At 42.3% G+C, this 14,948-nt stretch overlaps 1 protein-coding gene across 3 annotated transcripts in view; it reads right to left on the reverse strand.

Moving 5' to 3' along the window:
• Positions 1 to 4,754: 4,754 nt before the first annotated feature.
• Positions 4,755 to 14,948, reverse strand: part of MRPL22 (mitochondrial ribosomal protein L22) — a 29,689-nt gene continuing 19,495 nt past the window's right edge. For all 3 annotated transcript variants that reach the window (XM_037152273.2, XM_037152274.2, XM_037152275.2), the window contains 4 exons: positions 14,271 to 14,336; positions 13,417 to 13,494; positions 11,781 to 11,850; positions 4,755 to 5,047 (listed from right to left, as the gene is read on the reverse strand). In XM_037152273.2, coding sequence (XP_037008168.1) covers positions 4,836 to 5,047; positions 11,781 to 11,850; positions 13,417 to 13,494; positions 14,271 to 14,336 — 426 coding nt within the window. In that variant the 3' untranslated portion in view covers positions 4,755 to 4,835. The remainder of the gene's footprint in view (positions 5,048 to 11,780; positions 11,851 to 13,416; positions 13,495 to 14,270; positions 14,337 to 14,948) is intronic.

Below are 14,948 nucleotides of genomic sequence, written 5' to 3' on the forward strand. Positions count from 1 at the left end.
CCGTTAACAACAAATTCTTCAGCCTGACCGGTAGGGGCGAAACCAGCGGCTGGTGGAGCGGGGTAGCACAGGAAGACTCGGTCAGACGGGCTCAGGCGCGGAATCCAGACGCGCGGAATCCAGGCGCAGGGTTGGACCTAGTGAGCGACCGAGCGAGTGACCAGGCGAGCGACCTCGGAGGAGACATCGGGGAAGCGGTGCTGCGTGTTGACTGTGGTCGCCTATTTGTGCGCGAGCGGACAGGCGAGGGAGTGGGCGGTTGGACCGGGCCCCAGCGTCCCCGCGGCAAGCGGCAGTAGAGGGCGCCGCCATTTCCCCGCTCTGACCACGCCCCCACATACAGCGTCACAACCCAGCGACCTGGGAGTCCAAGGCACCGCTTCTCACACTTAAAGGCCCAGAACAGACCAAAAATGTCGCAAGTTCTCAAAGTTCCTGAGCCCACAGACCTAAGTGATGAAGAAATAGCAAAACTCTCAGACGCACAGTTTAAAACACTGGTCATCAGGATCCTCACAGAACTGGTTGATTATAGCCACAAATTAGAGAAACATATGAAGGCGAAACTAATTGAAATGAATGGAATTGCACAGGAAACCAATAGCGATGAAAAGGAAACTGGGACTCAAATCAATGGAGTGGACCAGAAGAAAGCAAATAATGGCCAAACAGAAAAGAGTCAGGAAGCAAGAATTCAAAGAAATGAGGAGAGTCTTAGGAACCTCCAGGACATCTTTAAACGCTCCAATATCCAAATTATAGGGGTACCAGAAAGGGGAAAGGCACAGCCACCAGTGGAAAACTTATTTGCACAGGTAGTGGGGGAGAATTTCCCCAATCTGGCGGGGGAGGTGGACATCCAGGAGGTCCAGGAGGCTCGGGGAGTACCAAAGAAGTTGGACCCAAGAAGGAACACACCAAGGCACATCATAATTACATTAGCCAAAATTAAAATGAAGGAGAGAATCCTAGAAGCAGCAAGAGCTAAGGGGACAGTCACCTACAAATGAGTCCCCATCAGACTGTCAGCAGATTTCTCAAAAGAGACCTTACAGGCAAGAAGGGGCTGGAAAGAGGTATTCCAAGTCATGAAAACCAAAGACCTACAACCAAGATTGCTCTATCCAATAAAGCTTTCATTTAGAATGGAAGGACAGATAAAGTGCTTCTCAGATAAGATCAAATTCAAGGAGTTCATCATCATCAAGCTCTTATTATATGAAATGTTAAAGGGACTTATCTAAGAAAAAGAAGATAAAAATATGAACAGTGAAAGGACAGCAAACTCACAGTTATTAAGAACGACAGCAAACTAAGAGGACAGCTAGATCAGGAGTGGAACCATAGAAATGGAGATCACGTGGAAGGTTAGCAACGGGAGAGTGGGAGGAGGAGAAGGGGGAGAAGGTACAGAAAATAAGTAGCATAGACGGTAGGCAGAAAATAGATAGGGGGGAGGGCAACAATAATAGGGGAAATATAGAATCTAAAGAACTTGAGACATGTGGTCATAAACTAAAGGGGGGAAATGGAGGGGGAGGGGTGTGCAGGGTGGAGGGGAATGAAGGGGGGAAATAGAACTGTAATGGCATAATCAATAAAATATATTTAAAAAAGAAAAAAAAAAGAGCACATTTCCCATCCGTATCACGCATCCCATATACATCTTAACTCTTGGAAGGTTGAAGTGGTCCTAACGTTTATACTGTTAAAAACAAAACCCAAGCTGGCATCCTGTTAACACAACTCTGCACTACTCCATACGACATTTGTCCTTTTTACCCTTTCCCTTCATTCTATCTCTTTAAAGACATATTCCACCCCCCCAAATAAAAACAGTAACAATGTTTCAGGGTGCCCTGGTATCTGCTCCCGTAGCCCTGTCCCTCTACTTTCCTAACATTCAGCACAACAGACACTTGCAGTCACTGATTTACAGTCTGTCTTTCCCATCCTAGCGTGAGCTCCACGGAGCCGGGGCTGTTCTCCTTCCACTGCCTGCATCCTCACCGCCAGGCATATAATGGCTGCCAAATAAATTATGTTGAATAGGAAAACAAAAACAAAAGCTAACCTTTTTATAAATTCCATCATATGCTGAAAGTCAGGACAGTGGTTACCTTTGGGGAAGAGAGGAGGGCAGTGTTGGGAGGGGCACCAAGGGGCTTCATGGTTGCTATTGTGCTCTATTTCTTCAGCGGGCTACGCGGCACGTTCACCAGGTGGTCATTCACTGAGCCACGTACTTTCGATTGGTGCACTTTCTCAAGGCGCTTCACTCCAACAAAAAGGTTTAGGTCTACCACAATTCTCTGACAAAGAAAGAAGGAAATACAAACGCTCAGAGATCATCATTATACTTTTAAAACATTCGTTTAAGAATAATTAATAAACATGAGTCTCTAACCATGTAAAGTTAAACTTTAAACGTGGGGACCAAAAATGCTCCGACGTGTTGGAAAGTGCACTCTCAGCCGTGGACACTAACCAGATGGACGTACTCTGCACCAGGCACAATGGGATTCGCGAACCGAGGTATACCGACATGCTAGAACAGTGCTGTGTATACACTGCTACATGTTAGCTCTCATTACACTTTTTAACATACCAGAAGCAGTTCCAAATGACGGCTTTGGCTTAGATCACAAGCAGGCTTTCATCATTAAAATTCAAGACCTGTTTTGTCCTTAACTTTTTCAGAATAGTTTTAATATCCTGGCTGAAGGATGTTAAATGAGTAACTTCATTTACATAATTCATAGCTATGGAGTCCACGTCACCGCCTGGCTTTAGTCACACCCAAGCAAGTCAAAGCTCCAAGCCAGGCTAAGAATCATGCGGCATCTGCACGAAAAACAGCAGAGAGACCCTCTGGCCCAGGATTCGCCAGCATGCACATGACCAAGGCACATGTTAAAAGTCCAAGTTCCCCTGGCTGGTGTAGCTCAGTGGATAGAGCACAGGCCTGCGAATCAAAGGATCACGGTTTGATTCCCAGTCAGGGCACATGCCTGGGTTGCAGGCTGCTTCCCTGCAGGCCAGTTCCCAGCAGGGGACGCACGAAAGGCAACCATACATTGATGTTTCTCCCCCTCTCTCCTTCCCTTCCCCTCTAAAGATAAATAAATATATGCAGTAAATGTTTAAAAAAAAAAAAGTCCAAGTTCCCTGGGATCCCACACCAGGTGCTGATTCTCTTGGTCTGAGAGTAGGGCCCAGGAATTTGAACTTTTAGCAAGTTATTCACGTGATTCTGGAGGAGGCAGTCTACAGAGAACACCGAGCTTCCTGTGTACAGATAAATGAAATGGAGGCCAGGGAAGGAAGGGACCTGCCAGTCCTTTCTCGTTACTGAGTGTGCCAGGACTGGACAGAAGGTCTCCTTTACCACTTGTGTTTTCCCATGATTCAATGCTCTAATAGCTTAGGGCCCCGGAATGAATCTGTCCTAAACCTTGGTGGCTTATTGCACTGAGCCCTCTACCTGTTTACCCATGCATGGGATGGGGTTCAATGAGGACACACAAAAACCCATCCACGTATTCATTAGCTACGCAGTATTTTAGAAACCTAGTTGAAATCATAGCTCCAATATCTACAAAGCTCTGTGAACCTGAGATAGTTATTTGAATTTTGTGTGCTTTGGCTTCTTCCTTTATAAAGTGGCAAAACAATACTATGTTTGCAAGATGTTGTGAAGATAATGTAAAATAATACTAGCACAGAGTTTGGCAAATAATGAGTTTCCAGTAAATAGCTATGATTAACGTCAATTTAAAACGGAGCACTAAAAAATTCTTCATTTGACTAGAAGAGCGTTCTCAAAGTGTGATCCCCTACAACAGAATCATGTGGAAGTGCTTGTTTAAAACACAGATTTCTGGAACTAGACCTAGTGAATCAGAATCACTGGGGCAAAACCTAGAAGTCTGCACCCAGACTATTCTTCTGCACACAAAAATTTGAGAAACAATGAACCATGACTGTGGACAGAGTAGCTTCTTATCAATGAAAACAAGAGTGTCAGGGGGAACCCCACTGAACACCCTCAATTTTCTGTTAACAAGAGGTAAATGGGCACCACCTGCTGCCTTATTTTTAGAATGCAGCCCTGAGGTGTTGTTCAATTCCTCTTAGTAACTGATTCATTCTGAAAAATTATTCAATCCTGAACACAATATCCACACAGTAGAAAATATTGCTAAAATATTATTAGAAGGAGACATGAAAACAGCCTTTATTAATAACTAGAGTAAAACTTTCTGAGTTAAAGGGTTTTTGGAGTTTTAGATTAAATATATCTAATAAACTCCTGTAATTTCAGGCTACTGCTAAAACAGTCAAGGAAAACCAACCCCCTCAGCCACTGGCCTACACCAACGGTGACAGGAAAACCAGACCCAGAGAATGCCCTGACATCTGCACGAGACAACACGCAGCCGTGCTCACCTCCAACACTGCCTCCCCCGCTCCCAAGGGAAAACCTAGGGAAATTGGGAGAAGCTTTCCTGTCCTATTCGCTACTCATGTCCAGTAGCAACACTTCCACCTGCAGGACACCAGTTAAAAAGTTAACATCCCTTCTAAAAGTACTCAAAAACGCCTAGTGAACTATAGTCTGTTACTAAGTTTAAGGCTGATCTGCCCTTCCAGATTGCAAATGAATAAAACATTCCTAGAAGCTTGGAGAGATGGGCAACCTTACAAAAAACTAGCCGTTGTACTTCATATTTCAATAATTCAATGACAAGTCATAAAAAGCATGTGTCTTTAATTATTGTTTGATTTTAGGAAATAAATGGCAAGCTCTATACACCGTGGAGGCGGAGCCCCCATCACAGAGTGTGAATGATGGTCCGGTTCCGCAGCTCCTGGATGTACTCTTGGGCGTGGCTGACTGCAGTCTTTGGCGCCTCGCGGGGAGGCGGGGGGCCTTCCACCAGCTTCACAAAGTAATGGCAGTACACCTTCTCCATGATCCCAAAGTAACCTCTGCCATGGTATCGAATGCGTTTCAGGTACTGGCCTCGCCCTGAGGTGGACTCAGCTAGACAGGGAAGAAAAAGAGAATTGTAGGAAATGACTGTACTCACAAGGCTACAGAGCTCGATCCATTTAGTACTTTGTCCTTCCCCTGACTCGACTCTAAGACCACATGAGCTCTCTGGCTGGCTAGGGCAGGCCTGTCTCAAAACACGGGTCCCCTGAGTACCTACTGTGGACCAGGCTTTGTTCTAGGTGTTAGAGAAACGAGAGTGAACCAGACTAGCATGGACCCTGCCTCCAAGCCGGGCACATTGCAGAGGAGAGAAAACAAACATGTCATTTCAGTTAGTGACAGGGACTATGACTAAAATACAAGTGATGTGACAGATTGATGGGGTGCAGGGGGCAATTTCAGAATGAGGGGGGTGACAAGGGGCATCCTTGAGGAGGGCACATTGGAGCTAAGACCAGATCGAATCATCCATGCAAAGATGTAGGGGCAAGGTGTCAGGGCAGAGGGAACAGCAAGCACAAAGGCCCAGTGGTGGGAACGTGCATGGCTGTCTCAGGGACAGAGAGAGGACCATCCTGTTGAAGCACAGGGAGCAAAGCAAAGAGTGGTACAAACGGGAAAGAGACCAGAAATGCAGGCAAAATTACACAGAGCCCTGTGGAGTGAGGTAAGGAGTTCTGATTTTATTCTAATCGTGATGAGGAGCCCCTGGAATCAATGGCTCACAAATGTTGGTCCCTGAGCTGGCTCTATCAAATGAACCTAGGGAATGTACTTTAAATGCTGATGCTAAGAGCCCATCCCCAGACACTCTAATCTGGTACAAGTGAGGTGGGCTGTGGAAATTACATTCCAAGTGACCACCACCACTCCCCCACCCCCACTCCGGTTCCCAGACAGTTTTAGGAACTCCGGCCTCGCAACCACCCCTCACCACCCACTCCCTCCCCATTCTGCATGACTGGGTAAAATGTGAAGAAATCTGGTTCAGAAGAAGAATCTGTTCACCCACAGTAAATCGGAGTACTAACCACCTTTGGCTATTTTCTGAATTTATTTATATTTATTGCTTTAGTTAATTTAATAAGCCTTTTGAAAGGCAAACTCTATAGACTACCCACCAGGTGAGTCCACTGCAGCACTGTCCACGTGCACAGTCTTACTGCACCATCACTGCACACACACGGGGGCCGCACCCAAGTGCGCCCCAGACAGCCCACTGCAACCTGCCCCCAGGACGGCCTCAGCGGGGGGGCCCTCACTCTGCCAAAGGGGCAGCTAAGGATCAGGGAATTAGGAAAACTGCCGAGGGTCTCAGTAAGATAAGGAAAGCCACTGCCCCTATATCAACTTCATCCACAGGGCACTAGCGAAATGAGTTTAAGAATTTCCAAGGTAGTCAAAAGGTACAAGCCTTCAGTTACAAACAAGGGAAGTCAAGGGGATGTAATGCATCACATGGCAGCTACAGTTAATAATACTGTATTGCATTTCAAAGTTACCCAGTGATGGGGGGGGCTGGGATGGGAGAAAAAGACAAAAAACTGTACTTGAAAAATAACTAAATAAAATTATTTTAAAAAAAAAACAAAGTTACCCAATGAATAGATCTTACCAGTTCTCAAAATATGAAAAAAAAAGTCTGTATCTATGCATGGTGATGGATGTCAATCAGACTTGGTGATCATTTCCCGATATATACAGATAGCAAATTATGTCATGCTGCTGAAACTAATATAATGCTGTATGCCAATGACACCTCAATAAAAAAAATTTATTTAAATTTCCAAAGAGAAAGCAGCATTACACAAATCACTTTATAATTATAATGAAGTGTCAGAGGTTCCCTGGACCCGCTCAGGAGGAAACTTACCAATGAGAACGGTGATGCTGGGAAGAATGTGGGAAACTCCTACAGAGCATTTTGCAAGAATGATGATGGCTGCTTCTACCCGCAACTGCTGCCCTACCCAGTGTGATCGCCAATCTCCGAACGCTCTCAGAAAAGGAACACCACTCCGGTGAGAGAAGTTTCCACACCAGCTAACAGTGCGACACTCCACAACATATCAAAACACCATGATCAGCACTGTCAGGTCTACACTGACTACCATCTTCCTTCCATCTTCCCCCAAACACCAAAGAGTAGAGGCTCATTACCTGCTAAATGCCAGTCATGAGTGCATCCTCAGGCCATAAAATATCATCTGTCTATCTTTATGGCACATAATGCCATCATTTTTTTATGTCAAAGCAAAAATATAAATTCTTCTGGAACACCAGGATGGTGTAATATACTCTAATGTGAGAACACAACACAGTCTCTCTGCAGCCTGATTGAAATCAGGACTTGGAATGTAGATTCCAAATTGGTTTTTGGTCTCCCCTCCTCAAGTTTTTTCTCCACTAATTTTGCACATTAGGGGTTTCAAAGTGCATTTGTATGGAACCATTTCAGTTAAAATGAAACAATCCATAGAAGCCCACTGTCAGGTGGGTCTGTTCCTGCTGAAATATGGTTGGGGACAGATTCAAAACTGTGCCATTCATTCACCCAACAAATATTTCTGAGCTCCTACTGGGTGCCAGGCTCCATCCTGGGCTCCAAGGATGTAATAATGAACAAGATCTCAAGCAGCCTTTCTGTTTGAACCGGCCCCACCCCCGGAGGCCACACAGCACAACCTCAAAACCATTGCTTACAGTTAAAGCACTGACTTACTAACATAAAGCTCTTAACCAAAAACCTTCTGTGCTTCTCCTTTGATATGACTTTACCCAAATGCCACAGGCTGCCATGTTCACCTCCCTGGCACCTAGGCCCACGCCACCCTTTGGATTCTATCTGTTCTCGGTAGAACCCTCTCTTCCTTCACACTATTCCACTCAGCGTACCACCCAGCTATGGCCCCTTCCAAACCATGCACCTTTGCTCACGGGGTCACCTCATTGCGACAGTCATCTTTTCTCCTGAACACTCTTTCAGATCCCCCAGAGCCTCTCTTCAACAGTCCAGTTTCCGAATCCATACAGACCTCCTCTTCTCTACACCAATTCCATTTATCTCTATTACTCTTTTTGGTCCCAAACCATGTAAGTGTTCATGTTTCCCCTTCTTCAACCAAACTTCTACTCCTTTTGTATTGCCCCAAAAGTTCAGGCTGCACAAGACATAGAAATGACTTTAAAATATATCCTCTGCTAATTAAGATCATGTTTTCAATACAGACATCTCTGGTAAGTTTGCTCAAATTCTAAAATAAGTTTCAAAGTTTTCTAAGAACATATAGTACTAAGAGTGCACGTGGTTTTATTCCAACTCAGAAGAACAATTCATGCATCCCTCCAAAGGGCTACTACTGCCAAAGAACAAAACATGTGCTAAACATTTGAAATGAAAGACATACCAACACCTAACTGGGTGCACAGTGTACCCACGAAAAGCACTCAAAAACCTTTTGAATGAAAGAAACATTAAGACATCTCAAAAATGAGAGCAACCTTCTAAAGGTAATGCCCAATAGAAAACATGGATTTAAAGTAATGTCAATATTTCTATTACTAGTATTTAGGGAAATGAGAACCTTGAGGGTCTAACATTAGTAACCCTCCCACCCCGCCTCATCACTCTCAGCCCAGAAGACTAATTTACAAAGTCAGTCAATCAGTTTCTCTAGTGAGTCACTCTAGATGCTGTGAATCACCAAGCAGTGACATTTTATTAGTCCACGTCCACTTGTTAAGGCTATTCACAGTGTCATTTGTCATCATTATAAGTTTGAAAGGGAAATGAACTTTCAAAGTCTGTGGTCATGCAACACCAGGTATTAGCTTTAGACTGATGACAGGCACTTGAAGGAATTACTGTATAATGAGAACATATGCTACCAAAGAGCACTTCTTTAAAATACCTATGCTTGCTTATTTCAGGTGCCAGAAAGAGCCACTGCTGAGATGAAATGGTAGCCGACAAGTAACCAGTCTTTCAAAATCTTAAAAGAAGTCTATGGAATAAATTGTCTAGACCTTTTCCAAGAACACGACACCATTTTACAGTTACCTACATTTTACAGGTTAGAATCACTAGGGTACATACCCAGGCCTCTCCCTAGGGTTTCAGATCCAGTGAGTCTGTGATAAGGCCCTGAAATCTGTATTTTTACTTTTATTTTTAATATTTTATTTATTTATTTTTAGAAAGAGGGGAAGGGAAGGAGAAAGAGAGAAAGAGAAACATCAATGTGTGGTTGCCTCTCATGTTGTCCCCTAATGGGGGGACCCTAATGGGGACCTGGCCCACAACCCAGGTGTGTGCCCTGACTAGGAACCGAACTGACAACCCTTTGGTTCATAGGCCAGTGCTCAATTCACTGAACCACACCAGCTAGGGATGGAATCTATATTTTTAACAAGAACCTCAAATGATTCTCATCAGGGAAGTTTGGCAAAACAAGGATAAAATGTCTGCTACCTCACAGTAAGATACCTCATCTTCCTAAGCATACTCATCTCCTTTTCACCCATAATGAAATCAGGAAATAAAATACTTAGCAGAAGAGTTTTTAAATCATAAGACAAATCCAAACTACCTGCCCAACTTAAGAAAAAAGATTTTTGCCCTGGTTGGTGTGGCTCAGTGGACTGAGCGTCAGCCTGCAAACCGAAAGGTCACTAATTGGAATCCCAGTCAGGGCACATGCCTGGGTTGCGGGCAGTCCCCGTAACCGGGGCCTGCAAGAAGCAAGCAGTTGATGTTTCACGCATCAGTGTTTCTCTCCCTCACTTTCTCCCCCCCCCCGTTCCCTGCTCTCTAAAAATAAATAATAAATCAAATATTTTATTTATTTATTTATCTTTTAGAGGGGAAGAGAAGGAGTAAGGGGGAGAAATATAAATGGTTGCTTCTCATGTGTCCCCTGCTGGGAACTGGCCTGCAACTCAGGCATGTGCCCTAACTGGGAATCAAACTGTGATTCTTTGGCTCATGGGCTGGTGCTCAATCCACTGAGCTACACCAGCCAGAGCCAGATTTTTTTTTTTAAAGAGAGATTTTCACACAGAACTACGTGAAAAGAGAGTGCAGGTGAGGCACAGATTTTTCAGCAGAAATGTACATAAGGAAACCAATAAATTAAAGGCCTACACAGGATTGGTTAAGTTTATTTTTGCTAAATGGCAACAATGGATGTTGCTCATTTATTTAGGAGGACAGGATTAAGCTCCTCACCTTATCTCTCTCTACTTCAATTATTAAAGTGGACTTAAAGACAAATTCTATTTCATTTGTGTCTGAATTCCATTACAAAGTGTTCTCTATCAGCTAAAACGCCCAAACATTCCTAAGAAATGGAATAAAATTAATTAAGTTTGACTTGTTATTCAGCCACAGCACAGGAAAGGTCACCCGGAGGCCTGGAGGACACACGCTTGCTCCGCATCTACTTTGTCTCTTCCAGCCACTCTGGGCTCTCCCAGGGTTACTGACTCTGCTGCTCCCAGAAGAGAATGCCTACGATTAACTACTACGGCCCTGTGTCTTCTGAGTTGCCATGCTGATTTCCTTCTGCATGCACGCATGTACCAGAAAATATCTAGTTATACAAGTTTCAGCTTCAAAATAAGATATTTCAATTGCAAAGCTCATTTGAATTTCCCAAGTTGCTGTGGTTGCAGCATCGATTCCAGGTGAGCTGAGGTAAGATCTCCACTGAAAGAGAGTAAGTGTCTCCACTACACAGCAGTTATGTCACGAAGCAGGACGCGGACATTTTTTTTACTCTAATTATTGAGAACTTGTAAGGTACAACTAATTTCACCCATAATGATTCAGCCTTTTTCCCTCTATTCGATTAATAGCTCCCTATATCTTGAATTTACAGTATCTCTGGATAAAATAATCCTTCTTTATGAAGGCCTGGCAGATGGAAAAACTTTGCTTCGACATCAACATCTTTGTTTGATTACAAAACTGCTGAGGTTAGGAGTAATTGCTGCTGACGTGGGAGAAAAGCATTAACTCCAACGACTGTTCCACTTTGCTGTGGGGAAGGGAGGGGCAAGAGAGTTCTGTAATAGATGCTGATGTCTTTCTGGAAAAAGAGCTGTGTGAAGGTATGCTACAAAAAAAATCTCTTATATTCTGTACAAACGCTTCCCAAAGCACTCTGCTCACACGAGTGTAATTTGACGTGGAACGAGCACACAGAAGCAGAGACGGTGCTTCAGGATGGAACACCAGAGGGCGACAAACGCGTCTGGGTCATCCGAGCCTTGCAAGACTCATGAACTTGATGTTCATAGTTCAGTGGATGTTCCACTCTGGTAACTGCAAGGTTAACTTACAGGGCACCTTTGTAGATAAGGCAATGAGCTCGGCACATTATAAAAAAAGATTTAAGTCCACCTATGATCCTTTTATTTACCTTCTTCAGGTTGAGAAATAATTCATTTAAAACAAAATTGGTTATGTTCTCTCAGTTTTATTATGATTAAAGGACCACTCTGTATAACATCTCGGTATCTATTATTCAATAATTATGGGCAGTAGGCTTCGTAGCCTCAGTTTCATTAGAGAACAGGTAATAATAAGGCAGTAAGGCTGTCACCATTTACAACAGATTAATATAAGCATGCTGTAAGGCTGAAGAATAAGCTATTACCAGCAATTTTCACTGGCAAACCCAGTCCTAAGTAATTAGATAACAAAGACTGTTTCTAGATAAAGAACTTGGCATTGCTGCTAGAGGAAATTGTCCAACACTAAAAAATGTAAAGATCTTACCTATGTATAAATTGGATCTGAATTCCACATTGTGGTCTCTCACTGCCATCTCTTGTGCTTCTAAAAGAATCTTAAACAAGGAAAAGAAAGGCATTTACATGGCTGACCCTGAACTAAAATGGAATTAAATTTCTCATTTCTTGTTACCTCTATATGACTGCTAATCACATGCCTCCATTTTATAGTCAATTTTAAAAAGAGTATCAAATGATAATGGCACTAAAGAAAATGGATACGTAAGTTTGCCTCCCTCAGATGAGAACTGCAAATGCAAGGAACACAGCCCGTCCAGCTAAGTTTGTGATGACGTGTGCGCTGTGAGGGAGGAGACAGCAGTCCTTGTGGCAGCGCCCTTGGTAATGAATGTCATGTCTCTGAGTCCAAGACTGGCCAAAAAGTTCAAGAAGCTCAAGAGCTAAATGTTATTGAAAATACTTAAACTTCAAATCTACCATAACCATTAACAACATCAGACAAGAAGAGAAAATAATACTAAAAATTTCCTTTAAGAATTATTAAACTCCATACATGTTTTGAATTCAGTCACTTTCCTCCAAAGCACATTTTAAAAAATAGGACAACTGTTGTCAGAAATAAGAGAAACCAGATCTTTCACTCCTTTAAAGGTAAAAGAGCTCAGAACAACCTGGGTACATAACAGATGCTTAGTAATTGCATTCTGAATTGAATTAAATATAGTCATTACAATGGAACTTCTTAGAAGCCTGAATCCATCGATCTTAACCATTCACTTACTAAACTAAAAGATAAGATCTGGCTTTAGGTGAGAGATTTAACTTAGGGATAGCGAATAATGCTGATATCCCTAGATGTCTTCAAGTCAGCTTTTCGAAACAAGAGCTAATGCAATTACCGTCAGCACATTTATACATAGAATCAGCTACGTTTAGAGCTGGGTCTTCAAAGATCATCCAATCCAATCCCACCTAGTTTATCAATTAAAATAAAAAAAAACAGGACCAGACACATGATGTGTCTTGCCGATGGTCACAACAGAAATATCAGAGCAACAACCAGACTCCAGGGCTCTCTAGTCTCACACTCTTTCCACTCAACTAGTTAGAAAATCATCAACTCTCAGCTGTGGAATTGACCCAAGAAAAGTATCCTAAAAAATATACTGTCCTGACCAACGCGGCTCAGTTGGCTGAGTATCATCCTGCAAAGTGAAAGGTTGCAGGTTTGATTCCCCATCAGGGCACATGCCTGGGTTGTGGGCCAGGTCCCCAGGTGGGGACATACAAGAGGCAACCAATCGATATTTCTCTCTCACGCTGACTTTTCTCTCCCTGTCTTTCTCCTTCCCTTCCCCTCTATCTAATAATAAATACATAAACTCTTTTTTAAATAAATAATATTTCAAACCCCAAACCATTAAAAATAAAATGTATCACTATCACTTCAAATGTAATTGTCCGGTGCAAATAAAAATATCTCAGGAAAAAAATGCTTAAAGCACACCACATCCCAAAGGTATGAGAACATTAATAAAACTGAGCACCTAAATCTGTATTCTACAGCCTATGCATTAACACCCAGAAATTCAGAATTGAGGTTGAGCCTAACACCCACAAGCTAACTATGTATGCACCCCTTGCACCAAATGTGAATTTACCTCTTTAATTATCTGGGCTCCTTTCTTATCACTGAATTCCAATTGAGCCAAAGCCTGGTCAATGGACATTCCTCGAATCTAGAGTTAAAGGGTGGCAGACAAGAAAAAATAAATTAGTTTACAAAGTCAATGTTCTCTTTTCAATGAAAAGGCCTTACATAACCTAACTTCTAAACATAGCTAAGTAGTTGTAAGTCAATTATATCCCAATGAAACTGGGAAAAAATTTTATTAAAATAGTTAACTAAATGCAGGCAGAAGAAAAGTTTGAGAAGGGATGCCATCCTCGTTAAGTCGTAATCAAGCTTAAACATGTTCACCATAAAACCTAGATTGTTAGGAGTTCAATAAAATTAAGAGAGCACGGACATGGCAGAGAGAGGTCACGGCTGGCAAGGAGCACGCTGAGCTCTGGAGCCAGCCCTTTCTCCTGCGGGATAAATGCATCACGTGCATATTTGCTATGCTTGTCTCCACTCATCCCTACATTTCATTAAAAAAAACAAAAAAAACTAACTTAGCAACAGTTTTGAAACAGGCTGAATCAACTGTTACAGGTGAGTGAACCTGCTTTCTGGATTCTCTTGCTACAGCCAAATTCCTGATGCCTTTGTTCTAAATATCTACATATCCAATGTGACACAGTTTCTAGAAGAAAGGTAAAAATTAAGCAAAATTACTCATCTCTGGGCAATCGTCTTTGGATTACCTACTAATTGTCTGAACATGCAGTTATATTCCTCACTTTTTAGAGAAACTGTGGCAAATTTTTTTGATTTTTCAAATCCTGGGGAGGGAGTCATAGCTTAGCTTCTTTTCCTAAGTATTACAGGGTAATGGTCATTTTAGCTTACCAATTTTGCCAAATACCACATCTTGTCTCTGCTGTACTTTATTTGTCTCCGACAATGATAGATTTCCTGCCAGACAGAAAAAAACCTCAGCAAGTTTATATCAACAAAATAGTATCCTAAAGTTTTGACTAAAGGATACTTTGTTAATAAAGTTTTGACTTTCTATGCCCAATAAAAATGCTGCCATAAGAAATAAAAACTTTATTGAGATTCTGCAGACTTCTTTTCCCTAAACAAAGTTATATATTTTCCAAAGTCTCACTATGATAAAAAAATTACTAAGGAAAAAATAGAACCTATAAAATTGCTAGTTTGTGCCAATATTTGCTATATTTTTACCCAGAGAAATGGTAAAAGATTTAAGTGAAAATAATTTTTAAAGACATGTAGTTGGTGAACAGAACAAAAGTAAAGGTACAAGATAAAAAGAGTTCACTGTCAGTGAAGAGAACAACTGAAATGGAGAAAACAACCATCTTCATAGGAAAGCCCATATTCTGGGCACTCGGTCAAGAGCCTGGGTACTAGACTGCCTGGGTTGGAATACTAGTTCCACCACTTACAACTCCAGGGTCCCAGCTACTTAACCTCTCTCTGCCTAAATTTCTTCTTTGAAATAAAGGTAACAGTACCTACCTTCAGAACTATGAATAAGGACTAAATAAAATAGCCTACATT

This window comes from Artibeus jamaicensis, unplaced genomic scaffold (assembly GCF_021234435.1).
Source record: "Artibeus jamaicensis isolate MK-2021 breed Jamaican fruit bat unplaced genomic scaffold, CSHL_Jam_final contig_432, whole genome shotgun sequence".
In the NCBI taxonomy this organism is placed as follows: Eukaryota; Metazoa; Chordata; class Mammalia; order Chiroptera; family Phyllostomidae; genus Artibeus; species Artibeus jamaicensis.